Here is a 27,310-nt window from a genome sequence, read left to right on the forward strand (position 1 = left end):
TTAAAACCTATTTTTTTTAATTCGGATGTTATACTACCAACGGTCATGATAGTTTTCACACTGGATGTACGCCTCGTAAAGATTTTAAAGTCGTCTAGTGTCTAAAAACAAACAACGGCCGATTTTGAGCAATTTTCGAGCAAAATAATAATACACAAAATTTATCTTTCGCTTCTTTTGAATTATTTTTCCATTTTTGAAGTTCAAACTGTTGCGGATTCATATTTGGTGCTAAAAACAAAATAATGGTCCGTATATAGTAAACTATGCCTGCATTTGTAAGGCAGTTGAAGGAATTAAAAAGTAGTTGTGACATTGCATAATAATGAACTATACAATTTAATTGGTCAGTGTTTCTTTCAAGAAATTGATTTTTCTTCATGTATCACTTATATCGAATTTCGCTTCTTCAAAAGTATTCACCGTATTACATAACTTTCATCGCTAATAAATTTTCTTTCTGATGTAAATCTGCATATATATTTCGCAACGTACAAGTATGCTCGTGTAGCGCAAAATGGCTTATCCTCAGCTTTTCTAGAGTAGGTTTCTAATTTTAGCGAACATTTCTAGTTCTATAATAAATTGACTTTAAGTCGTTTTAATAAAAATGAGGTATGGTTTAATTATCCAAGGTAACTAATTTTGCATCTATTCTTTTAATAAAAATGACGTATTACTATTAATTATCCCAGGTAGCTAGTTTTGCGTTCTCTATAAATCATACATTGTCACTCTTGTCGAAAGTCTTGTCTTGAGAGGGTTAAAATTCCTAATTTTAACCCTCTCTATAAGACTCCAAAAAGCCTAGTTTTTGCCTCAGAGGCAATTTTCTTCAAGTTTTTCGCAGGATTTCTAAAGTAATACTTTTTACCCCTTAAACTGCAAGCAATCATTCTTGCAAACATGTCAACCCTTTCGCTTCTGTCTCTGCTCTGATACGGCGACAGCCTCGTGCAATATATTCGTTAGTGTAGATCGCGGGATTCTATTCCCTTTATCTTGCAGGGGTGCGCAACCCCACTAAGAGCAAGGGCGCACCCCCCTAAAAATCGCGAAGACCCCCTAAAAAGGAAAAAATACCCCTCAAAACACTCCCCCCACACTACAAATTTTAATGGCCCAGTCTGCGCCATGAACCCCCCCTAGGAGGCCACCCCTGTATCTTGTCTCATGAAAAGTTTACTACATGATAAGTTTATCAAATTTGATCGTTAAGAACTTTCAAAGAAGCGATAATAACAACGTTCAATATCAATTATCTCTGCAGTGAAAAGGTTAAAATGCAAAACAAAAAGATCCCCGGAGACTTTCTTCTGATTTACTTTTATTTTTGCCAGAAAACAGCGTACTTAAACGTCCAGGACATTAATTATGAATTAATATAAGATATGGACAGGGGCTTCCAGATCTAAAATTTTTAGAGGGTGGACAGTCTCAATTTGCGAATGGGACTCGAAATTTTGCTGAATAATAAAATCGGGATATGCACACGCAAGTACACCCAATCAGAAAGGACAATCGGGCATTAAAATTGAGCAATTTTGCAAGTGTCTAGTAATTTTCTGAATCGTCAGATAAAATTTGCCGAAGGATATTTTTAGGAGGTCATAGTGATCTCCCATGACCTCCGATCGGGGCAGCCCCTGGATATGCATCATAAGTAACTGTATATTTTTTTTATAGAGGGGATTCAAAACACTTTTAGTGGCCCTAAAAATTCCATCACTTAGCGATGACTTTCAAAAGAGGCATCAAGTTTGAAGTTGAAATCTTTAAGCGCATATAAACAATCAACTTCTTTAACTTCATAAACTAAAGTCTTGGAGCACGACCCATCATTTTCATATCTTACATTACTTTCCTTTCAGTCGTGACTTGTAGCAATTACTTATGAAGTCGATCTCATTTCGATTTGCTCTTCTTTTAATATTAAACAACTCGTCCTTGCATTATGCTCTTCGCTTCCATGCTTAGGTGATTCCGCATATCCCGCCGATATTGAATCACGCAAAGCTCCTATCATGCGTTCTCTGACATTGTGGGGGTGATAAAATATTGTCCACTACTCTTTCTTTGGTGCGCATTTCTGAAAGCGTGTTCACTGCACCTGTTCGCTCGATCTCGCGTGCTCGGAGTTTATTCCGACCATTTGTTTACAAACGCTCTCGAACCACGTGCTGCTTTAACTTGTTTAGCCGGTAGAAGCTAGTAGAAGCAAGTGACCTCCTTTTTTTTTATTCTTCCAATAAATTCAACGTAGGCTACGCAAGTTTGAATCAGTTTCTATTCGTGCCGGTAGATGTCACTAGCTGTACGTTTTTGAAACTAAAAGAACTCCAAAGAGCTCTTTGACATAAGTTCATCAGCTGTTCTGCGGTGCGAGTTGAAGCAGGACAGCGCCAAATAATAATGATCTCGTAACATTGCTGCCCAGTCGCCCATATTCAGGGCCGCCGGTTAAATCGGACATAGTGCCAAATAGTTTTTCTGCAAGCAGGGACCAGCGGTATTTTTTGTCATTAGATTTCAAAAAAAGAAAAAAGAAAATTAATTTGAATTTCGACATCTTGAATTCAAATTATGTTTTTCGCAATCACGAGTGTGTGTATGTAGGCGTGTGTTTGTGTGTGGGGGTATGTGTTTCTGCGTAGGGGTTATGTGTATGTGTGTGTAGACATGTGTGTTTGTGTCTGTGTGCTGGCATAAGTGTGTGGGTAGTTGTGTGTATGTGTGTGTATGTATGCGTGTGTGTATGTGTGTGTATGTATGTATGCGTGTGTGTATGTGTGTGTATGTATGTATGCGTGTGTGTATGTGTTTGTATGTGTGTTTGTGTGTAGGTGTATGTGTATGTATGTGTTTGTGCGTGTGTGTGTAGTTGTGTATGTATGCGCTTGTGTGTAAGACATGGATACAACCTGGAGACGGCTTTCGCTATAGGAGCAGCATCGTGAGGAGCCCGTCGACGGTGATGGTGCGAAGGGTGGCGGTGGGAAAAATCAAAAGACGCCAAAAACAGTCAAATGAGAACAATAAGCAATCGTGATTGCTCAAAAAAAAAAAAAAAAGAACTTCATGAAAATAAAAGTTTAAATGGAATTGCTACTTTCAGCCCTATGTAAGGTTGGGGAGGTTTCTAATGTGTTTCGTCAGGGGCACCCCGATGGGAGGTCACGGGAGATTACTGTGATCTTCCAAAATCTGATGATTCGGCAAATTTGGAGACATAATTGCAATTTGTAAATGTCCCTTTAATTAGATGTATTTTTTGTGCATACCTTTATTTTATCATTCGGCAAAATTTGGAGTTCCCGTCGGCAAATTAAGAATTTTCGCAATCTCAAAATTTTTTGATTCTGGGTGCCCCTGCTGTTTGCTCATTGCTCACCATTAAAGTTAGCAAACTGTATTTACCGAACCACTCGTATCAATTAAATTTCAGGAAAAAGATTAAAACATCTGTTCAAAGAGAGTTGAACATTTTATCAGGGTCAGGGTCATGCCGACTGTATCATCCGGTCAGGAGAAAGAAATTAGATAATAAATCCCCAAGGCACAAACTTTTAATGATTCTCGTTAATTGATACAGTGCTCAATAACATAGGAGACTCACACCAAGAACTTATTATTACACCACCTCCCATTTTGAAAATTTATCCGGAGCAAAACTTTAAACTATTTCAAACTCCTTCTTATGGCTATAGTTGCGTTTTTAAGACTAGAATATCGAACATTTTCAGGGGGAGGTCCGTGATCCCTTCCCTCCGTTGTCTGTTCTACTGCTGACATCAATACAGAGTAAAATTGCGTTTTTTGGAATTGGAACTTTAGGTATACATCGTTACTTCAAAGCAATAAATTGCAAGTAAATATTTTTTCATTGTTTAACCTGTCTTACGTTTTTAAAATTCATTTTCTTTCTCGGAAAAATCGAAAATCTAACACTGATCAAAATTAAATGCAATCCTTCTGCAAAGTTTCTTTCCGGAATTTTTCGATCCTGCCCTGCAGTTGCGTGGTCTGCCTCTATCAGCTGCCCCCCCCCCCCCCGCACATACACATAGAGACATCAAATACAATTCTCACGTCGTACTATAATGCGACTCCCCGGAAATCCTCTCCCCCCATCGGAAAACCCGGAAAATTTTCGATGCACGGTGAAGAAAATGCATTTAATAAACTATTGCTCTGTTTAGAGTCGTCCAGTTCTCAGAACAGAGGGGTGCACAAATGCTGGACTGTCGTTCCAATATTACTTTTCGGATTTTTTTTTTTTTTTTTTTTGTTTCAAATCTAATTTGTTTAAATATAATGATTGCTAAGTTGAACAACCTACTGTGATATCCCACTCCCAATAAATAAATAAATACTTTTCTTTGACTGCACGAATTAGAAGGGAGTTCATTGCGTTGTTTTGACATCGTTGTAAAGATAACTGCAAATTTAAGCTAACAAAAAAATCTTATATGTACTGACAATCAACATTATTCTTCAACATTTGTTAGTTCATCTACGGTGATTCTTTTCTAGCGAGTTTTTAAAACATCATTTATCTGCTATTTTTATATTCATAACTTCAGGCATAAAAATGTTGTTTGTTAGAACTATTTAGCTTTGTTTATTTGACAAGTATCATTTAAAAACATTAAGCTTTTTTTTTTCCTCAAAAAAATTTCATCTTTGCGATTGTATCGTAGTTGTCTATAATTACTATCAAGTTATTTTTCCTCTCTCAATATGAATGAAGTAGCACTGTGTCCATTTTTTTATAGCAGATGTTTTGATTACCTGGTTTTAATGAACAATGAGGCGAAAGAAAAACTAATAAACATCAACATGAAAGGCGGTAACACATTGTTGCCTCAAGGGTCTGAACCCATTTTCTAAAGATGTCCAGTTCAAGTTCGTTGGCAATTAAGAAAGACAGTTTTTATAGATCTAAAAACTTTCCTCCACCCAAAATGCTGATTAACTTTTCTTTTTCATTTTGTCTTTGAATAATACGCTCCTTTTTTTTTGTTTCTTTTCATCAAAGTGCCATCGTTTTAACCTAAATTTTGCAATTGAAATTCAATTTAATAAAGGTTAGTATGACAGTATCTCATTAGAAACTGAATGAGATCAGATGACGAATTGGACGGTTGCTAAATACGGTCTTACAAAAAGAAAGAATGTGATAATTTAATTACGAATGTCTCCCTCAGCCCTTAGAATTGAAGGGCCTGGGGCAGACATGTGACAAACCACAAGGAGTCACTCTTCGATCAAAACTTTTGTTTCTCATAACTAAAATTGAAATAAACATGGCACTGGATTATGTCATTTGGAGTAAAACATATCTGGTTTTAGTATTTCAGAACATAGAATGTATAATAACTTTGAAAAATTCTACAAATATTTTTTATAAGTTGGAAATGGGCCAACTGAAATTTCACATCATGTTGCATCACAATCTAGCCTCGAGCCCTTTAATTCATTTTTGTAAGTTCCTTTATTAGTTCTCCACATTGTGCGACTGCGTAACGATACTCGACGATAGTAGTTGTTAAACTCTTAGAAGTTTTTATTAATGTGATTAATAGTTTAAGTTTTTGTAAAATATGTTATTACTGTAGTTTTCAATGAATGGTCGATTTGGAATGCAGTGAACTGAACATATCATAAATAGAAACTTCTACTATTTATAGCTGTTCTACAAACTAATAGGAATGCTTCAGTAGTGAATGTTAATGATACATTCAGCCTACTGCTAAAAATGTATGAAATATATGCTTTTAATCAAAATGCAGTGTAAAAAAAAGTGATTAAAATATGTGTTTGCTGATGAATCTGCGATGCTAAAAATATTTAAATTTCAGCGTACACCCAGTTTGTTTGAAGAAAAAAACAGGTTAGAAGCTATGGTCAAGCATTTTAAACATAAGGTGAGTAAACTGATAGTAAATATGATATTAGGTATGTTAATTGATTAATGTAACAATATTTAGTTGAGACTGCTTTTTATTATAAAAAATGTACAGGGATGTAAAAAAAACCGTACAAGAAAAATATTTATTATATATTTTCGGTAAAACATAATTACAAAAACAAATATACGCACACAATAAGAAAAATATTAACGCCAGTAGGCGTTTTTAGATAAAAAATAGTGGACACCAATTTAATCGGAAATAGGACACCATCAACCTGTCTCATATTTTTTTAACGAACATTTCATTAATTGATTCGATATCCTGTATGGTAATTGATATATTGACGTGTACTGAAGTTACAATCAATTTCGTCGTAAACTATTATTAGCTGAAAAAATAGTTTTATGGCGTTAATCTCCAAATTGGTTTTAACAGTTTACATCAAAAGAAAGATTAACGGCTAAAAGTTGAGATATCTTACACTTATCGGAACTTAAATATCAAATTAAAACTAGCTGCATGACCAACTCACTTTTTATGAAAAACGAAAGCATACATTGCAAACAATATCACTTGTTTTCAGCTGAAATGTGCACATAAACTGAAATAAACAAACTTAGAGTTTTACAAAGCTGCAAATTTTAATTATATTCTTGCTACTGCAGTTTTTTCAGTTAAACTAGCTACATAAACTGGAGAAGACCAATTATTTTTTTTTGCGAAAAATAAAAGCTTACGTTGCAAACTAATATTACACGTTTTCCTTCGAAATTTTGCTCTGTAAGAACTCAAACTTTTTCAACAACTTACTATTGACAATGCTATTAACAGATGTATGTATTTTCCTTTTCTTTTAATTTCACAACTGAATTTTCATTTCTATGTTTGAAGATTCTAGTTTAATACTGGGTGGCTACTAATTTCAGCAATTTGATAAAATATTTTATTTACCAAAGCCTGGTGTAATTTTATTTATTTACTTTGAAAGGCATTACAACTGCAAAATGAATTAGAAGATTCCAATGAACGGTGTGAGCTGTTGGAGTTTTGCCTTTTGGAATTAGAAAACCAAGTCCAGGTATGGAGATTTTTATCATCTAGAATTTAACGGATTGATATCGATCATTATTAATGGTTTGGAAATTTCTTATTTATGATTAACAAGTTGAAGTTTTTTATTTATTTGGAGTGAATCGAGGTATTGATATCAAACCGAGCTCAATCCATTAAAAAAAAAAAAATATATGTATATAGGAGAGTCAAAAAGCATTTCACGTAGGTCCATTTAATTTTTCCAAAAAAAAAAAAAAAATTCTCTGGAACAACATTCGGTGTACGAATTCATTTTTTGTTTTTGAATTATCATTGTTGTCTAGCTATTTACAAATGAAAATAATTTGGATTGTGTTGGTTCTGAAGTTAAATTGACCTTTAAAAAAAATCCATTCAAATTCCAAGTAAATTCGTTTGGTGCCTTAGTTTATGCTATAATACTTGTTTGTACAACTAAAAATGTGAGTTGATTAAGCAATTTGTAATCATAATAATGTTGCTGATGTTTTCGTACATTTTTACAGTCGTGATAGGGCAGGTGCTTGAATTGAGTTGGTTTTCAAATAAAACGAGATTTCGGCAGCGGTTTCAGACCTGCTTGAGAGTGATTTGTTTAAAAACACTTTGTCGCGTACTAGCATGTACAAAGTATCAGATTATGAAAAAGAGAAAAGAAACACTTATGAAAACTCATGGATTGTTAAAAAAACAACTCATTCAACTGAAAGTTCATCTGAAAACTCATGCTTTTGATACAAAATGTCTCAATTTATATGCACTTCGAAAAAACTGTTTTACTCCATTTTATAACTTTTATAAATTAATCATTCCTTTATAGTAATGTAAATTATGCAGACGTTAGAAGCAAAACCTGTAATAAGCTGCGGTTAATAGATCGACCAGTGAATGAACACTTAAGGTCAGTTTTATTTTCAAAAGTTCATAGCATCGTTAAAAATGTAGCATTTGGTACATGACAGTTGAAACATTTAAACTGATACATGTAATTATTTTTTTTTTTTAATTTGTTTTTTGGAGGGTTGAAATGAAAAATGTGCCCCAAAACTCAGTAAATGAACACCCCAACCAGTTTACTAGTACAGCATTTTCTTATCTCTTTCTCTTTGGAAATGCATAGAAGGAAGTTAATCTGCCAACTTTTCAAAGAAAAATGTTTTAAAACCTTATTTTGTCTTAAAAAAAAAAAAAAGAAAAAAAAAACCCAGCTGTCCATTTATTGGAAAAAAAAAAAACAGCTGTCCATTCATTGAGAAGTGCTCATTCACTGGTGTAGCAACTGCCTGTATTACATAGAGACATTTTCAGTACTGGGATGATACTTTTCTTTTTAACTCCTTAGTTTTTAGCCTTGGGATAATCATGCGTTTCCACACGGTAGGGATGAATTTATTAGTTTCGTCCCGTATTGTGGAGTAGGCCCAAGTTGCATGAATAAAAGGCAGCAACTCCAACCACTAGACCCTAGACCACATAGGAAGAACTGAGAAGAGATTTAATGCAAATTTCACATCGAAAGTGGCTAAACATTTATTACATACTTTTTGCGAACTTCATTTATAGAGGATCTTTTGTCTAACACGCCTTCCTTCGCTTGTACATTGGCTGCCATTTTCTGCATTATCAAGTATTATTTTACCTTAAAGCACCATGATTTTTTGATTGCACTATGCAGCGAAATGAAATATGTTATATTTTCCGCCCATACCTTCTTTTTAGTCACAAATTTTTTCACACAAAATTCACTTAGACCATGGACGTGTGGACCTCATGGCGATTTTTTGAAAAATATTTTATTCCTTTCTGTTTCTTTTTTTAAGTGAAATTTGCGCACAAGTTTCCTATTTTGGAAAAATAAATGACAAAAAAAAAAAAAAAAATCATCGCAAGCTTGAAGCAGCTGAAATAGATGCTTAAAGAGTTAAAACATTCAAGCTCCTCTCCGTTTGAAATAATTTGTTTTATGACATTGTTATGTAGTTTTTAGAAAAATTCTCTCCAGCGCGATTTCGCTTCCCTCGCAGCTACAATATTTTGATTACTTATATTTAGCTACTTTAAATTGGCAACGGTTCTAAAAGCTTTCCGGAAAATATATTTGTACTATTCCTTGAAAAAAGAATGCTAACAGCTAGGATTGAAATGCAAAGAAGTAGAAAGAAACACAGTTGAGGTTGAATGTTGACCACAAGCGATGCTAGTTAATAACTAGACGTGAAAAGTGCTTCAGACTACATCAATACTACCGACACGATGCTATCTAATAACTAGCAATATTTTAGAGCACATCAATGCTACCAATACGTGAGATGACTAATCGACTTTTGTTTCAACTGTCATTCGATATAGATTTTTATAAACTAATGAAGGGTTGAATAAAATAATATTCAAGTTTATGTAAAGTATAACATAGGGTACGAGCCTGTTTGTAGTACGATGCGTCGTGCTATGCTATGCAGCTTATTTCATACTGATAAGAAGACGAAAAAATTCCCTTATAATTTCGAAAAAACGATGGGCTCTTGGCGCCCTAAAATATGTTTGTCTTGTACACTTTGTAGTTGGCGAAAACATATTTCATGCAGATAATAAAAAATATGTGAAGTCGAGCTCGATTAACCGAATTGATCGGGACTGGATTACTTTCGGTAAATCGGAAATTCCGGATAAAAGAGGGCACTTGACAATAGCTGTCAGGAGACCACAGAAACTCTGGATTAAAACATGTCACATTTGTAGAATAACAACTGAAGGTGATATTTTAAACAATGTTATGATTATAAACAGTAGATTTGTTTGATTAATATTACACAAGTCAAAAATTGCAAAATATACTTAATTTTAATATTTATTTTGATATTAATAATGCAGATAACTTAATAGTCTGCTCTTTAATTTCAAACATAAATACGTAGCTAAAAATTATTTCTTAATAAAACAGTACTTTACTTTTAGATTCGGCCACTATCAAATTAAATAGCATTTTAAAAACTAGAATCATTCAACGGTTCCAAACATTTTCTTGTTGGCGTAGGGGAAAAAACAGATATGCACGGATAATTTGGCACATGCAGCTGGTATGAGTGCCTTTGGAAATCATCAAATGACGTTGTTTACTTTCGAAAAAAAAAATATCTAATGATAAATAAATTAAAGTTAAGGAAAGCACCGTTGGTTAAACGAGATGCCGGTTAGAAGAGTTTCGGACAATCGAATTCCAAATGCATGTTTATCATATTCATTTATCGTTGATATGCGATCTGATTCATCCTTATCATCTCTGCCGAATGCATTTCTCCCAGTGTTCCGTGTTTAAGTACCCTACCCTGTGTATCATCTGGCATCACGCCCCTGCCAATGACTATATTTACGTCGTCAAGCTCAAAAATAGTTTCAGACCGAAGTATGTCTTTTCCTTCACTGTTGAGACCACTTCTTGACACGGAACCGCAGGGCTTGCTGCCGTCGTGCTGCTGTTCCGCTTTGCGACCTTTCTTTCACATCTGCCAGACCAGTAAGTGCAAGAGTTTCGTTTGACAAGATCAATTGTTTTAACCATTAACCATCTCACGCCGTTTTATGGGTCACTGCTATTATAACTCTTTTTTTCATTCATATTGTTTATGAATGCAAGATTCATTTTTCAATATTTGAAATTAAGTAGCAGAGCACATAAAATTGCAAGTTCGAATTGATGTATGTTATTTTGGTACTCAATTTCTCTGATTAGTATTCTCAAATTGTACCTACAGTTGTAGATCATTCATTACATTTAATGATGCAGGCAGTCAACTCTTGTTGTTGTTTTTTCTGTTTTATGAGAGTTGCAATTCTGAAAAACGATGTTTGTTTACAATCATCACCATGGTGTGCGAGTTGATTTACAAACGACTTCCGTGAAAACTAATGAAGCTATATTACATTTAAACATTAGAAATTACTACACAAAATGTATCTTTTTGGTGAGATAGATTATTTTGATATTTTAATTGATGAACTTGGGTCAAGCGAACTTGTCAACATTCTTGAAATATTATTAAAATATTTCATTTATACGAATAAGAGCAGTACTTGTTTATAAACGTCATGATGACGTATGAGTTGACTTGCAAACTCTTTGCAGAAAAATTAATATCAGGAATTTTTAATGATTGTTAAAAATATTTTTTTTTGTGGGACAGAGTAATTAGATAGTTGAAAACAGTGAATTTGAAGCACACAACTTCTTCACGCATGTGTCTTGGTTTTGTTCAAGAAATTTCGTGATATCAATTAAAATTTAAATTTTAATTTAAAAAATACATATGACTTTCTTGCCATGTCATTTTTTTTTTCAATTAACCTCACAATAACTGAAAAGTAGCGTTATACCTTATTGTTCATGAGTGCTCGTTATGAATGTTTATTTTTTTTCTTTTAAATATTGATGGGGAATTCCAATTTAAGAGATTTATTATTTTTGCAAAAAAAAAAAAAAAAAAACTCTACGAAGGCTCCAAAATTGCTACGATGTTAGAACTGCGGGATCTTTTAGGGTGTAACGTTATAGCACCAGCGGAACCTCCTTAAGGGTGCCGTTTGACTCCCTATGGTGCCCTTAAATTTGTTATTTGGTTTCCCATGACTCTCTTATGAGAGTTGCCACTGGTGCCACCACAGTTCACTCTAAAAGGAGCCATATGCAATACGCAGTATTAACAGTGTAGTTTATTGTTTTCTTTCATAAGCTTCATGAAGAACATAGATTCTATCTACTTCTATACAATGCAATGAAAGTTTGAAGGTTTCTGTTGCTGAGAAGAAGAAAAAAAAAATGCACACGGAAAGCTTCAAAATTTAATGTATAGAAATATAATCCAATTTCTTCAAAAGGTTTATGAAAAGAAACAAGAGCCCGACAGGTGGTCTTTGTTGGGTGTTTCGTGCCACAGTTATTACTTTTTTCCGAGGAATTTTCCTAATTTATTTAAATACTAATTATTTCTCTAGAAATAATCCTGAAGATGGTATTCTGCCTTGAAGTAGGGTAAACCGTTCTTGCTCGATTGAAGTTTTTAAGGGTCTTTAACTGAATTGAGAAAAATTCAAATACAATAAGAGACCTTATAAATTCTTAACAAATCGCAATCAATTGATGACGTAAAATGAATTATTAAACAAAACCGCTCTTTTAATGAACAACAGTCATCATATTAAATTCTATTAAATAAATATAAATTTTAATATATGTTTTTTATTAACATATGTAACTTAACATATGTTTGTTCTTAACACATGCCTCACTTTGGTGCAATTTTCAGTCGTTTCTACTGAAACGTAATGCATGGCGTTATTTTGAATATGTTACACCGTTCAGTTTGTTTGCTAAAGTTGCTCGAAACGAGCTTTAAATTGCAGTTGTTCTCACAAATGATAAAAACCAGAATTTTGTGAAGTTGCTATTACTTAAGTACAGATTTATTTTGCTGGGATAAGAACCAGGGAAGGACTTCACGACAATTCACTTAATAAAGTTCACGACAATTCATTGTTTAAGCATAAAGAATTAAAAATGCAATTTATCCGTGATTCTTTTTTACACTCGCAATTTATAAAATAAGTTAAAAGAAAAATAATTTACATAAAGTGTCCTTCAACTATGAAAAAGCATGATAGATAAAAATGAAATACTTTCAAAATTGATATTCAAATAATATTTTATGCAACGAATTTTCTAAGTAGAGGAATGTGAGGCAAAGTGAAACAGCGGGGCAAAATGAAATGGTGAAATATTTACTCTGCTTTTAGCGCCAACTATCTCGTAACATTTTAAATATATAGTAGCACATGTAATCTATTCCAGTTATGAAAAAAATACCACCGGATATTAAAGCATATGATAATACAGGCAGTTTTCAAAAATGGATACTCGTATTGTAATATTTTGTTGCAAGTCAAAAATTATTTTTGTAATTATAAAATAATAAAATTCTTGTCATTAACATTTTAAACATTAATTGAGACCTTCTAATGCTCTGCGAAATATTTATTTAGTTAATATTAAGCTTATTTGTATTTTAAAAACTTTCTACAATTAGTCAAGTACATGCGGGATAAAGTGGATGGGGCAAAGTGAAATATTTCATTTGGGTTTACTCGCTCAATCACTTACTAAATCACTTACGTATTCATTTATTAATTCATTCACTTACGTTCCTCCATTTAGTAATTCACTTATTTATTCATTCATTCATTCACTTATTTTCTTTCATTTATTTTTCTTTATACATTAACTAATTTAATTTTCAGTTCATTGTTTCTGCATCTTTTCATTTATTCATTAAACCTTTTATTTACTGATTCATTTGATCAAAAATAATTTCTATAATTGAATAGAAAATATTTCATTAGAAAAATATTTTACTTTTAACTTTGCACCATAGAAAAAAAAAGGTGGAAAGTTTCCCCTTTTTTTAAGATGCAAATTTACTACCAAAAACAAAAAATACTGTTTGAATGCAAGTTTTACTATAAAATAAAATGTTCTTTCTTTATGTACTGTAATTTTCAAAATAAATTTCCAATTTGTTCATTTGGAAAAAGCTCAGTCATCTTAACTATTTCACTTTGCCCCACAATCACCAACATCTTTGAATATCCTAAAAGAATAAGGTGGTTTGATCTATGAAGAATATATTGAAAGTTTCTTGTTCCCTTATCACTTCTAAAATTGCTGTTTATGAATAAGCTATTTTGGTCTTTTTCGTGAAATTAAACAGTCGTAGTAGTATAATTTGGCTTAATGTTCCCTTTATGCTAACAAAAGAATAATTATAACTATAGCTTAAGAAAAAGATAGATTTCTCACATTAACGCTGCCGAAATACCACTTATGTTATTTTCCTTATTTTATTTTTGAACACTCTGGGTCAAAGAAAATAAAAGAAGGAAAAACATTCCTGTAAGTATTTTGCTCAAGATGCTTTAATATCATATATTATAATAATAACTACAGCAACATAACTTTTTATTTGCAAATGTCCACTTCATAGCTCCAACATCAATAGTTTTCCGTTCAAAATAGACGGTTTATTTGCTTTGAATCACAAGAGCAAAGAACATGTTTGAAATTATTTGCGTTATATTTGTTATATTTTGAGTCTTTATGAAAGAAACTTGACTGAAAAAGGAACTAGCTGTTTAATTTTTGATGTAGACTTGTATGTTGAAATCAATTAGAGAACCTATGTCAACAGGCAAAAAAAAAAAAAAAAAAAAAAGAGAGAGAGAGAGAAACTTACGTTTGTAGTTTTGGATTTGTTTGAGTTAAACGTAGGTTAAAATACAAACAAACCTGTTACAGGCTTATTTTGTTTTCCTTCTTTTTGTATTCCTGGCCCGAGATGTAGCTCGCCGAAGATGGTAACTTGGGTGCCGTTTCTGACTTGCGATTGGTTGTTTCGTTGCGGTTTTTTTATTTCAAAAATAATCATTTTCTTTTGAGACCATATGCACCATTTGGAAATATATGTTTAATTTATTATTATTATTTTCTTTTTTTGTTACGGTGTTTCGAAAAAAGAAAATATTTTTGAACTTTTTAAAAAATGCCATTTTAAATATTTTAATTTTTTTAAGCTGTTGATCAGTATCATTGAGTACTACATTCTCTGAAAAGGAGAGTTTTCATTTTTTAAAACTTATAACGTCTTAGAGGTATTTGGAAAATGAATGTTTTTCAGGAACTGCGTAAATGAAAGTAAAGACTTGAAAATTCAAAATCTTAATTAGTAGCCTGTGACCAGTAGAACCTTTTAGTTCAGTTTTAGAGCCCCATTTTCATTTTTAGTTGCCTCTTCATCCGGGTCTTTTTTTTTTTTTTTTGAAAACGTCTGTAGCCAATTTTCCGGCCTAAAACTTTCTCCGCAAACAACCTTTCAGCGTAGTGCTATACGTTTCGTTAAGCGTAGTGTCTTCTTGCTTTCCTAAAAATAATGTTCCTGGATGAAGCGGCGACTAAACATGAAAAAGGAGCTATATAACTAAAGTGCCTGCTGATCCCATGCTACTAATTAAAATTTTGTACTTTTAAGTCTACCTTTACATATACAGTTCCTTTAAAACATGTTTAACTCAAAAGTGGAAGTTATCCCTTTCAAGGACAGTACTGCCGCGTACAGGTAAAGGGCAGTAACTACAAATTTTTCATTTTTCATTTTTTTGCATTTTTGTCATCTGTTATAAGTTATCTTTAATGTACAAGCTCGCTTATTTGGTTTCCGCTGAAAAAAAATACGCGAAAAAAAGTCTAACTCCAACATTTTCCTATTGTTAGTATTGAATCCACCACACATTTCTTCAAATATCTCGAAAACTCATTTCTGCAGTTACTGCCGTTTACCGGCACACGGCAGTATCTGCAGAAATGTACTTAATACTAATACTTAATAGTGATAATCAATAATAACAAAAATCAAAAATTTAAAACTTTCATGTTTGAAAAAAATCAAAAATGTATAGGGGAAGCTGCTGTAGGGGAGCGAGGGGCTTGTTGTAACAATTTTTACAAATAGTGTCATATCTTGAGATGTATTGGTTAAATAATCACTAACTAAATTTTGATTGCTACTCTGACTATTCTTCCATAATGTCTAATTGAAAAACATCACATCTATAGGTATCTCTTTCAGGAAAATAAAATTTCTAAAAAAAGGGAAGTGTTACAACTTACCCCGTACTTGGGATTTGTTGTAACATCTATTGGGGCATATAGTAACAACAATAAAAAACATGAATTTTACACCATTAATCATTTATTCTCTTCACATTTTGCTTTGTTTTCAACAAATAATTAGGTATTTAACGAAAATAATAAGATACTTTTATTAAATGCATCTGCTATTAAATAATTAACTGAAATACACATTTCTTTAGGTAATCAACAATTTAAATATTTTAGTTTTAAACTATTAATCCATTTTTGTATTAAAATTCTACCATAGGTACTTATATACAAACTAGGCACTTCGAAATCATAGTAAGTTAAATTATAATCCTCCAAATTAAGTATTTTAATTATCTCTTAGTTCTTACATATTATAATAATTAGTGTGTTGATAAGTCTCTTTATCAATGAATTTAGTCTTCATCTGAGTTACAGTTAATACAAACAAAAGAAATAGTATCTCCTCCGATACATCCCACATGTGCCCACATCTTACATACAATACATCCCAATCACCTTTTGAATGACGACACCCTTCGCTGCAAACTAGACAATACCACTCTTCAAATTCAGATTCCGAATTTAAAACCCTTTTCTTTACTCTTTCCTTTCCATCTTTATTGTTTGCAGATTTTTTACGTTTGCTTTTTCCCTTTACTTTTTCTTTATCATCTTTTTTCTGCTTTCTTTTCATCTTTTCTTCATATTCCATTCTCAAAGCTTCTTTTTCAGATTTGTCTGTCAAAACAGTGGACTTCCTTTTACACCTGTTATTTATAATTTGTTTTCCATGATGGTGCCTTCGGTAATGGTCTAATTTTCGATGGGAAAAATTTGTTTAGACCAGAGCAACTCGGAGTTGGTTCGTTTGCAGTTTCGACATTCAACGATAAATTTTCAATCACATTTAGAGATTTTTCTGATTGTTCAGTGGGATCTGGACGATCAGTTACAAAAGAGGGCGCAAAGTCAATGTCTTGGAAAATATCTACATTTAAAGGCGAAACACCGGAAGCTTTAAATCCTTTATTATATTACAAATAACATAGAGCAATATGGGGCAAGTTGTAACATGTTACAACATACCCTGAGATTTTGTTACAATTAACCCCAAACCATAATTTTTCATATTTAGCGTGTTAACTATTCAAACAACTTTGTAACCTTGAAAACTATGATAATACATCATACATAGATAAATGTTAATACGAAATAAAATAATAAAAGTTCTATTTAGTCAAAAATAATAAAGCTAACCAAAAATGTACGAAGGTCAAAAAATACGTTACCTGTCAATAACGGAGGGCTCGCACACACCCACTCACTGCGTCGCCTGGCGGGACACTGGCTTTGATGACGTGACGTGGTACATTATAACAGTAAGAATGAGTCAAAAAAATAAAGTTCAAATTCTTAGGTAAAAAGTACTGTTACTACTTACCCCTGTTACATCAAGCCCCTAGCTCCCCTACCCACGGACGGTTGTACCTACGGACATTGGTCAGGATGTCAGGAAGTTCCGGGTATCGTCGAGAGGGATCCTAATTGGGGTTCAACGTGTGTGTCACAGCCCTCTCCAATACCCCAGAAAGTTACAACCTCATCAAACAAACATTTAGGATTCTATCACATTTTTTCGGTTTTAGTAGGATCTAAGTAAAAAATAACATGAGCAATTTCTTTTTTTGAGCAATCACGATTGCTTATTGTTCTCATTTGACTGTTTTTGGCGTCCGTGCCTTTTTCAACTTGGACCAGAAGCCTTTGCAGCACCACCGCCCACCGTCCACTGCTGGCGGCGCGGCGCGGCGCGGCGCGGCTGCTCCAGTTTTGAGCTATCCGCTTCTCCTGGTCGGAGGCGTCCATGTCCTACACACACGCACGTTCACACACATACACACACACGACTTCACACACATACACACACACGACTTCACACACATACACTCACACACGCCTACGTGCATACACACAGGTCTACGCACACACACAACTATGCACACTGTTAAAAAAAATGTATTCAAAAATGAAACTCTGAATGTATTCATTTTTTTTTTAATACAATTGATTCAAAAATGAGTAAATGTGGCATCAAATACAAACATACGAGAAATACGAGTCATGAAATGAGTACATGTGTTTCTCAAAATTGAACCTTATTTATTCGGAGCTATATTGAGTAATGAAAGTATTCAAAAATGAGTAAATTTTCATTATTTTTGAATACCCATTTTTAACAGTGCACACGTAACTGCCTAGGAGGAGAGGCAGGCTTGGGGGGACAGGAGACGTTTCTAGAAACAATAACTCCAATGAGTAAGGTCCTGTCTCAGTTCGTGATTGCGAAAAACATAATTTGAATTCAAAATTTCAGAATTCAAATAAATTTTTTTTTTTGTCCGTCGTGTATTGTATTATTCATTTTTGTTGTAGGTATCATGATTCCCTATATTTTGAAGATTTTGTTTCTGATATTTAATGTTGTAAAACTGTGGTCCTGTCGATGTGACTGCCTTGCAAAACCAAAATGGCCTACCTTTGTACCCAAGGACACACATCCATGTGTACCCACGGACAGCAATTTTCAGTCTCCTTGGGTCACACTTGAGTCTTCTTACGATGTGAAGTACCTCAAAATGGTGCCTTGTCATCAACGTTCGAAATTTTCTTTTAACAATGATGATAAATTTGAAGTAGGGCTTGAAGATATAGTGTTGAAGTAACCCCCACCTGTTGAAGGATCTTCAGACCGTCAATCCCACCTGTTTTCATTTGAAGTCGACTTTTCTAGATTTTTGTTGATTTAATCTAAACTGAGTTTTTTGTGATGGGTAAATTTTGTTAAAGGTTTCAATTTGCATATAAATTGAAGTTATTATGCAGGTACATAGAGAGCCATACTATCATAAATCTAGTTTTTTTTTAACATATTAATTATTCATAACATCATTAACTCGCTTAAGACTAATAACTTTTTTAAAGAGTTCTCTGATGTTAATGATTAAGGAAAATTTTAAAAAAGGGAAAAAAACTTCGATTCATTTTTAAAGTTTAATTTCTGTTGCATATTTTATTTAAGGTTATTTTCAATGGATGTTTGAAGTATTTCAACATAAAATGGCTTATGAAAATGTATTGAGTATAATTGAGTTCCTCAGACCTAGTTATATATATATTTTTTATACGTCCATGGGTACAAAGGCATCTGTTCACGGGGTGAACGAGTTGTTGTACCCACGGACAAAAAAGATGTTTTTTAAGAAAAAAATTTTGAGGTTGAAAGCTTCGAGATTTTCAACTGACAAAAATTGCAAAATTAGATGATAAGCTGTAGATTCTGCCAGAACCTGTAACATAATTCTTTTGCGAATTTCATCATACGTTAGCAAAAATCGCAAGCGAGAAAAATGCCGTCTAGTTTACCAGTTTTGGCGGGCCAGAGTTTTTTTTTTGGGAAAACAGAAAATATACCTGTAACATAATTCTTTTCCGAATTTCATCATACGTTAAAATCAAAAATTCCCGATATTATGAAGCCCCACCCCCGTCTGGATTGACCAGGGATATACCAATTAGACCATGATTGTTTTTATTTAAAGGCACATTTTTAATGCTAATTCCGTGCTAGTGCTTTCGAGCTACAATGTATTTAGTGAATGAAACTGTGGTACGTTTATTCCTATTCAACTTTGCTGCCAAATTTATGCCTCAATACGTTTTTGTTAACCATCCAACAACTGTCTAAGCTGAAATCGATAAAATTTTAAGAGGGGGTTATGGCAAAAAAAATATTTTCGTGCTCTAGTTTTTAGTTAAGATCACAGCTTTTTTCAAGCAAATTAACAACGCGAAAACTTCCAAACCGTCGCTCAAAATTTTTTTAGTTTAATTTCAAACGAAAGGATTAACAAAAGAAAATGTTTAATTCACCAGACATTATTTCTGTCTCAGAATTTTCGAGCAATATTTTCCATCTACATTACTGTATATTTTTCAACTTTGATGTTACTGCGATTGCGCGAGACATAAAAGGACACTGTTAGTTGTATATGATCCACTTGGCAGCATTGTTATCACTCAATCTAATTTTTCAGCTGCATGCGTTCTCCACACTGTCAAGACTCTAAGTTGAAGAATCACTTGCTCCCAACGAAGGACCTTGGAATGAGTGATGAGCTAACTAATTAATGACTCTTATAACTCAAAGTTGAATTCATTCTTTATTTTGAAACAAACGGGATAAGTGAAAACGAAAAGAGTTTTTGAAAATGAGGACGGCATTCTCCCTCCTCTTCTTCATTCTCCTTTGTTGTTTTTGATGAATTTCTTAACAGGTGGGCTTAAGCAGATCCTAATTATAAACGCGTGTCACGGAGATTGCGAATACCATGCTTAAGAGTTTTTGAGTTTTTTGACTAGGATACTTAAAAACTATGTCAAATGTTGAGAGAATTTTTCGTGAAATGCTTTGAGTTAGCATTTTATGAAATTCTGCATCATATGTGTCAACTTTTTCTTCTTAATTTCTGATATTTTAAGCTGATTTTCACTAGGTTATCTGTTCCAGTTCTGAAAGTGAATATTTTTCCTTCATCAGATCTACTTTATGGCATTTATTGTATTAATATTAATTTTTTTCATAATACAGCAATTTCACAAGAGACCGTATTTGTGGATGTAATCCTGTATTACCTAAATAGTTAAGTAGTGTCCTTTGTTCAATGCAAAAAAAAAAAAAAAAAAAAGTGGAAAGACAAATACTAAAGGTTTCACATTTCGTTCCCCTTAACGTTCTCGGTCTGTGATAACCATATGTTGCAATCAATTAAGGCAAACAAAAATTATAACACCAGCAACTAAGCCTACAAATGATATTCTAGCTTAAATATTGAAAAAAACTTTGTGTTTTCCGTTAAAATTTTTTTTTTCAAAATAAGCACTTTTACCAAAATTGAAAATGGTTATTCTATTTTCTTCCCCCACCGTTCAATACATTTTGTAAAAATTGTAATAATGGCTTAAAAACCCAGTAATAATAATAAAATAGGAAATAATAAATATATTATTAAAAAAAGCACAAATTGTGCATTTTTAATCAAACTATTTAATTAACAATTGTATGATTGGTTTTTCAACCCCTCAATCAAGCGTCACATATGGCTTTTTTTTCCGTTCTTCGCCCCAGAGCACATTTCGGGTTGCCACAATGTTCATTGAGGGCAAAAACACCTATATTTCTCCTTGTTTGTCTTAATAAAAACGTTTTTGGCACATAGGATTTTTTGCATCATTGTCTTTTTCACTCAAATCATAGTAGGGAATAAAAATAAGAACATCCTATTTGCCAATAGGGCATCTTTCTGCTCTACGTGAAATCAAACGGTTAAGGTAAAACTCTCAGATCATTTAGTTTATGGCTTACCCTAAACAAATAGGTCAAATACAACTAAATTCACATTCAATTCATCAAAATAACAAACAGTATTATGATAACTCATGTTTTTCAAAATAATAAAAAGTGATCCGAAGCGTAACTCAGCGGACTAGACTCATGAAAATTCCACAAATAAATAGCATTTTTTACAGCAACCAATAAAAAATACATCCAATGGCGATACCTAGTGCCAGAGAGAAACAATACTTTACCCTATAGTCGAATAAACTGGTTTGCATTCTGATCTATGCTACCTGATATGTAGAGAATACTCCTTAGGAACAGCACACAAAATATATACACAGAAAGAATTAAGTGGATGTAAGTTGATTTTGTGATGAACCTTCGAGGTTGTGCGTTTTGTTTTCTAAATACGCTCTATAACAAAAATATCGACCCACCAATAAGGAGTGATCCGATTGAGACGAAAATTGGTGGATTGTAGGACAATGTACAGAATAGTAAATGATTAAATTCTCAGAGCAATTGAATAATTTATGTCATAGATACAGTAACAAGTTCAACAATGTATTGACCCGCCTCTAGCCTGGATACAAGCTGAAGCACGGCGTGGCAAATACCAATAAAGTTCCCAGAGGGTGTCCTGCGGTATTTTCGGCCAAATTTGCTTCAATTGTTGAACGAAGTAATCAACATTCCTTGCCAGATGCAATCGCCATCCCATCATATCCCAGACATGCTCGATGAGAGAGAGATCTGGCAGGCCACGGAAGAGTTTGACAAGCTTCAGACAGTTCATAGCAACACGTGCCGTATGTTATCTGGCATTGCTCTGCTCAAAACCAGCCGAAGGTACTGCAAAAGGAACGGCAGTAAAACAGGTCTTAGGATGTCGTCGACGAACCACTGTGTAGTAAGTGTACCTCTAATTGCGACCAAAGGGGTCCAGTTATCAAAGAAAATGGCATCCCAGACCATAATGCCTTGTTGGGGTTCAGTGTGGCGTGCAAAAGTGAAACCAGAATCCCTCCTTTCTGCCCTGGATGTCTCCAAACACGTCTTCGATGATCGTGATGACGCAGTTGGAAGCGGGATTCATCGCTAAAGACTATGCGTCCTCAGTTGGCACCATTCCAATATGATCGAGCCATGCACCACTGTAATCTGGCTCGGCAGTGGCAGGTGGCGTAACGGTCGGCACGAGCGTAGATTTCGTTGTCTCAACCGTTTGTAAATGATTATGATGGACACTGGTGTTTGGGTTAAACGTCTGATGATTCATAGAGATGAAGAAAGCGTCGTGACAGCTGATCGGACAATCACTCTGTCATCATCACGATCTGTTGTGACCCTAGGTCGACCGCTACCATCCTGACGCTGAACTCTGACATTTTAAACCCATTCTTACCAGCATCGCCGCATCGCTTCGACTCAAATGACGAGCGATTCTCCGAATTTACCATTCGGCCTCTTTCACTCCAATGATACTTTAAAACTCTGACAGTTTCTCGTAATGAGCACGAACCATGCGGCGAAGCAGTTTTAAGTTGTTGAAAGGTAATCTGAATCGCAATCAAACCGAAAGTTTTAATAACTGTTGAAGAACTGCTCTTTATATACATTTGCTGGATGAGCAGTTTTGATGCGCTGGAGATCTAACTATTCATTCACTGGACACGAAATTTTAATCATTTGCATATCTGGTAAAAACATTCATGCACACAAAATTTCAAAGCAATCGGGTGACTGCTTCTTGGTGCGTCGATTTTTTTTTTTTGTTACTGAGTGTACATCTGTGACACATTGGTTTTTCTAAACTAGTTAAGATGTCTTTTAAAAGTTGTTGAAACATTTTTCTAAAACGTAACCTGTAATTCAAGTCTAATTTAACATGTCGGCGCAAAAGAAAAAAAAATATCTACTCGCATATTTTACGAACAAGACCTGATGTTCAAAAACTAAAATCATATTTGATTTCAGCACATATAGTGAACGAAAAACCTGTTTAATAAAATCTTGCACCAGAATGTGTGTTCCAGTGGGAAATTGTCTATGGAAACGTTCACGCGTTCTTTTCCCCAGTGCATTCAATAAACCATGGTGCTCAGAGAGAAAATAATATTTGCTAATTACAATAAATGACAGCCAATGCATAGGCTAGTGGCAACACAAGGACACATAAATTATCTGCAACGAATGACTTTCGTAAAAAGTCTGCATTAACAGGTTTAGCCACTGTCAAAGTGAAATGAACATCAGTCTGTCCTGTACTGCTTATGAGGACTACTGAACATGACTGTCATCTACGCGACCTGGGCTCTATTCCGAGTATGGAAAAAGAAATGACTTTGCCTGAGCCATACACCAACGCTGGATAAGCTAAAATTACTCCCTAAAAACAAGGGAGTTCAAGGAAAAAAAAAATCTACTCAACCCATAAAATTTCCCCGCATGTAAAACTTGAGTAAAGCAGATAGCTGTTATGAACAAGCATAAACCGCAGCTTATAACAGGTTTTTACAGGCATAGAAATTCCTGCATAATTTAAGTTTATAAAAAGAAATAATTTATTTATAAAGTTTAAGTTGCGCTGAAGGGGGATTTTGTCGACCAAGACTATGTAGACGGTCAATTTTGCAGCTTCGCGAACTACATAAAAAGTAGCGGTATTTCTTTAGGTAGAAAATATAAACAACAAGAAAAACTTGAAAATATCAGCAATATTAATGTCTCAAGGTACATTTGAGCAAATGCAATCATTTTTGCCCTCCAAATAACAGTCATTGTAAAGTGATGTCATATTTAATATAATTTATACAGAAGGCAAACATTTTGAAACATTTCTTTTTTTACTTGTGTGAATTTTAGGTTACAAGTCAAATGCATGATCACCAAATTATTGTAAATATTTCTCTTAAACCCATACTAAACGAAATGCACATCAAATTTGTGAATGTGTGAGATACTGTTACCTGATCTTAAAACAAAACTATAGAAACTAAAGAACTAGAAAATTAATGGATTCACTTAACTACAAAATTGGCATTTCTTCCGTTCACGTTTGTTGATGAACTTTTAATTGCCTTTCACCTCAAGAAAAATCTATTGTCATAGTTGAGATGAAAACCGTTCACGCCTTTAAAAAATACTACTTCGAAAAATGTAATTTTATTTTCATTTTCTTTTTGGAAAACCACACACGTTGCTACTGAAAACTTCAATTTTTCTTTTGGTAGAATTCGTTCTATGGCGTGACGAATCATTTGACCTTCAGTTTTGACTTTTCACTTGTTGTCTAGCTTTGTAATGCCATCTCCTCTTAAATTACAGGTTACTTTTTCCTCTTTTTTGTGTGTGTGTGTGTGTGTCACAGCTTACAAACGAATGATGTACAGAAATGAAAGGAAGAAACCGGAAGCGTCCTTATAGTACTTCACTAGCATGCGTTAATTAGCATATAGAAACAATTTTCTTATACATCTACTACTTTAAATTTCTTGATTCCTATTAGTGTAAAATCATTTTATCTAAAAATAATTTTCAACGGACTAAACCGTAATAATAGGTTAAGCTTGTAACTCCCAATTTTTCAACTTCTAATGAATCTTATATTCTTTTCCACGTGAAATATGCCCTGAAAACTTGATATCACGTTCAGGAAGGTAAAGGGTTACAATTCAGAACAGCTGTTTTTTTTTTCCTGTGAAAAGGGGAAGTACTCGTAATTTCTATTAGACAAAGATTGAAACGCTGGAAGGATATTTATTTTTTTAGGAATTAAGTAAGTTTCTATCATTCGATGAAATACTGACAACATATTTTATAGCTGAAATTGTTTTCTACTTTTACAAAGTTAGTTCACATTTTAAGAGCCATTGTCTGTAAGAATCAGGCAGTTTACGGCATTTGTGATTGTTAACATTTTTAATTTTTCTTATTTTCACATGTGTTGTTCCTTATCATGAATGTAATGTTTGTGCAAAATATGAGCTTTGTCTGCCGTACTGTTTTTGGGAAATTAAATTTTTAAATTTAGGGGGCGTGGCACATTTTTGCGTGTTTTTCAAATTTGCAGATTTTAAAGTTCTTGTTGCTTTAAGTGCCCCTATAATGACATGGATTTTAAAATTCTATACTTTTATATGGTCTTCTTAGATATTATTACAGCTGTCAAATCGGTGTCACTACGAGAGCGACGGCCACAAACTCCGTTTAAAAATGACCGAAAATGAATTTTTTTACTACATTCAATGCCAATTTTCTCAAAGCGCCTTCATGATGACACCAATGTTTTCACATAAATTCCTAGCTACACTTGCATACATCAAAAATATGTAATAAAATTGGTGTCACTATAAGGGCGCCAGAAGATATTGGAACTTTTATATGATAAATTTCACAAAAATGCAAATGTTTAAAATCTAACTACTACCCTCGCCCTCATAGCAGAGATCTGAAACTAATTAAGTTTGATAACTAACATGTTCGTCTAACATATGAAATAAAAAAATCGGTGTCACTCCTATTACTTTCGGAAATATAATCATTCGAAATTAGTATGTTATGGAGTTATTGAAAAAAAGACTTTTCTAATTCGAATGGCTTTTTGCACGGTTTGTTTTAAACTTTAATATAAAATTACAGCAGTGACACCTAAAATAATATGTTTCTAATGCTTTTTATAAAAAAAAGCTTTATAAAAAGCATTAGAAACACAGTGAATCGATATAGGTACAGATGGACGTATTGTGTAATGTGCATTATGGCTAAAATAGTCGTACTAATATTCATATTTTTTCAACCATACTAATTTTTTATCTGTTATTTATATTAAAAATGCAACTATTTATAACATAATGTCCTAAATAGTGATGAACATAATGTATAATATAGCGAACATTCAGAATCTAAAACATAATTTGAGGATGACGTAGACTAAAACCAAGAAAACATAAAAAATCAAATCACCCAGTTTCAGAAAGACGATCATTTCTCATTAATATCTGGTAATTTTGTAGCACTAAAGCTTGGGAAAACATGGTATCCCGGAGAAATAGTAGAAGTTGACCATTTGCAAGTAAAGGTCAAATGCATGGCAAGAAGGATTGGAATAAAAAAAATTATTTGACCGAAAAAAAGGCGAGTATTGGTATGAAATTCTAAACATATTATGCACAATAGATCCACCTGGTACCCATATCAAAACGAGCATTTTCTATTCAAGATAAAGACGCTCTTACTGTCTTACTGCCCAAAGCTGTTTATGTTAAACGTTGCTTCTTTGTAATAAATTAAAAATCAATATGGTCAAAAAACTATCTGGGTGTGATAAGATTAAATTAACAAAAATGATTAAATTAAAAAAATGATAATAAATGAAAAAAATGCACCACAACATACTAACTTCGGATGATTATATTTCTAAAAGTAGTAGGAGTGACACTAATTTTATTAGTTCAAATGTTAGACAAACGTGTTGATTATCAAACTTAATTAGTTTCAGATATCTGCTATGAGGGGGCTAGTTGTATTCAGATTAGCAAATGGTCAACTTCTACTATTTCTCCGAGATACCATGTTTTCCCCAGTTTTAGTGCTACAAAATTACCAAATATCAAAAAGAGATGACCACTTTTCTGAAACTGGATGATTTGATTTTTTATGTTTTTGTTTTAGACTACGTCATCCTCAAATTATGTTTCAGATTCTAAATACATTATGTTCATCACTATATAAGACATTATGTTATAAATAGTTGCATTTTTAATATAAATAACAGATAAAAAATTAGTATGGTTGAAAAATATGAATATTGGTACGACTATTTTAGCCATAATGCACATTACACAATACGTCCATCTGTACCTACATCGATTTACTGTGTTTCTAATGCTTTTTATAAAGCTTTTTTTTTGTAAAAAGCATTAGAAACATATTATTTTAGGTGTCACTACTGTAATTTTATATTAAAGTTTAAAACAAACCGTGCAAAAAGCCATTCGAATTAGAAAAGTCTTTTTTTAAATAACTCCATAACATACTAATTTCGAATGATTATATTTCCGAAAGTAATAGGAGTGACACCGATTTTTTTATTTCATATGTTAGACGAACATGTTAGTTATCAAACTTAATTAATTTCAGATCTCTGCTATGAGGGCGAGGGTAGTAGTTAGATTTTAGACATTTGCATTTTTGTGAAATTTATCACATAAAAGTTCCAAT

The 27,310-nt window shown here is 33.2% G+C and overlaps 1 protein-coding gene across 4 annotated transcripts in view; it reads left to right on the forward strand.

Moving 5' to 3' along the window:
- LOC129219185 (myosin heavy chain, skeletal muscle-like) overlaps positions 1-27,310 on the forward strand; it is a 232,031-nt gene that overhangs the window by 120,850 nt on the left and 83,871 nt on the right. For 3 of the 4 annotated variants that reach the window (XM_054853504.1, XM_054853506.1, XM_054853505.1), the window contains exons 4-5: positions 5,862-5,927; positions 6,904-6,993. In XM_054853504.1, coding sequence (XP_054709479.1) covers positions 5,862-5,927; positions 6,904-6,993 — 156 coding nt within the window. Of the gene's footprint in view, positions 1-5,861; positions 5,928-6,903; positions 6,994-10,395; positions 10,501-27,310 lie in introns of those variants that run through there. The other variant, XM_054853507.1, reaches the window with a different exon arrangement.

The sequence above is a fragment of the Uloborus diversus genome, chromosome 3 (assembly GCF_026930045.1).
Source record: "Uloborus diversus isolate 005 chromosome 3, Udiv.v.3.1, whole genome shotgun sequence".
Classification (NCBI taxonomy): Eukaryota; Metazoa; Arthropoda; class Arachnida; order Araneae; family Uloboridae; genus Uloborus; species Uloborus diversus.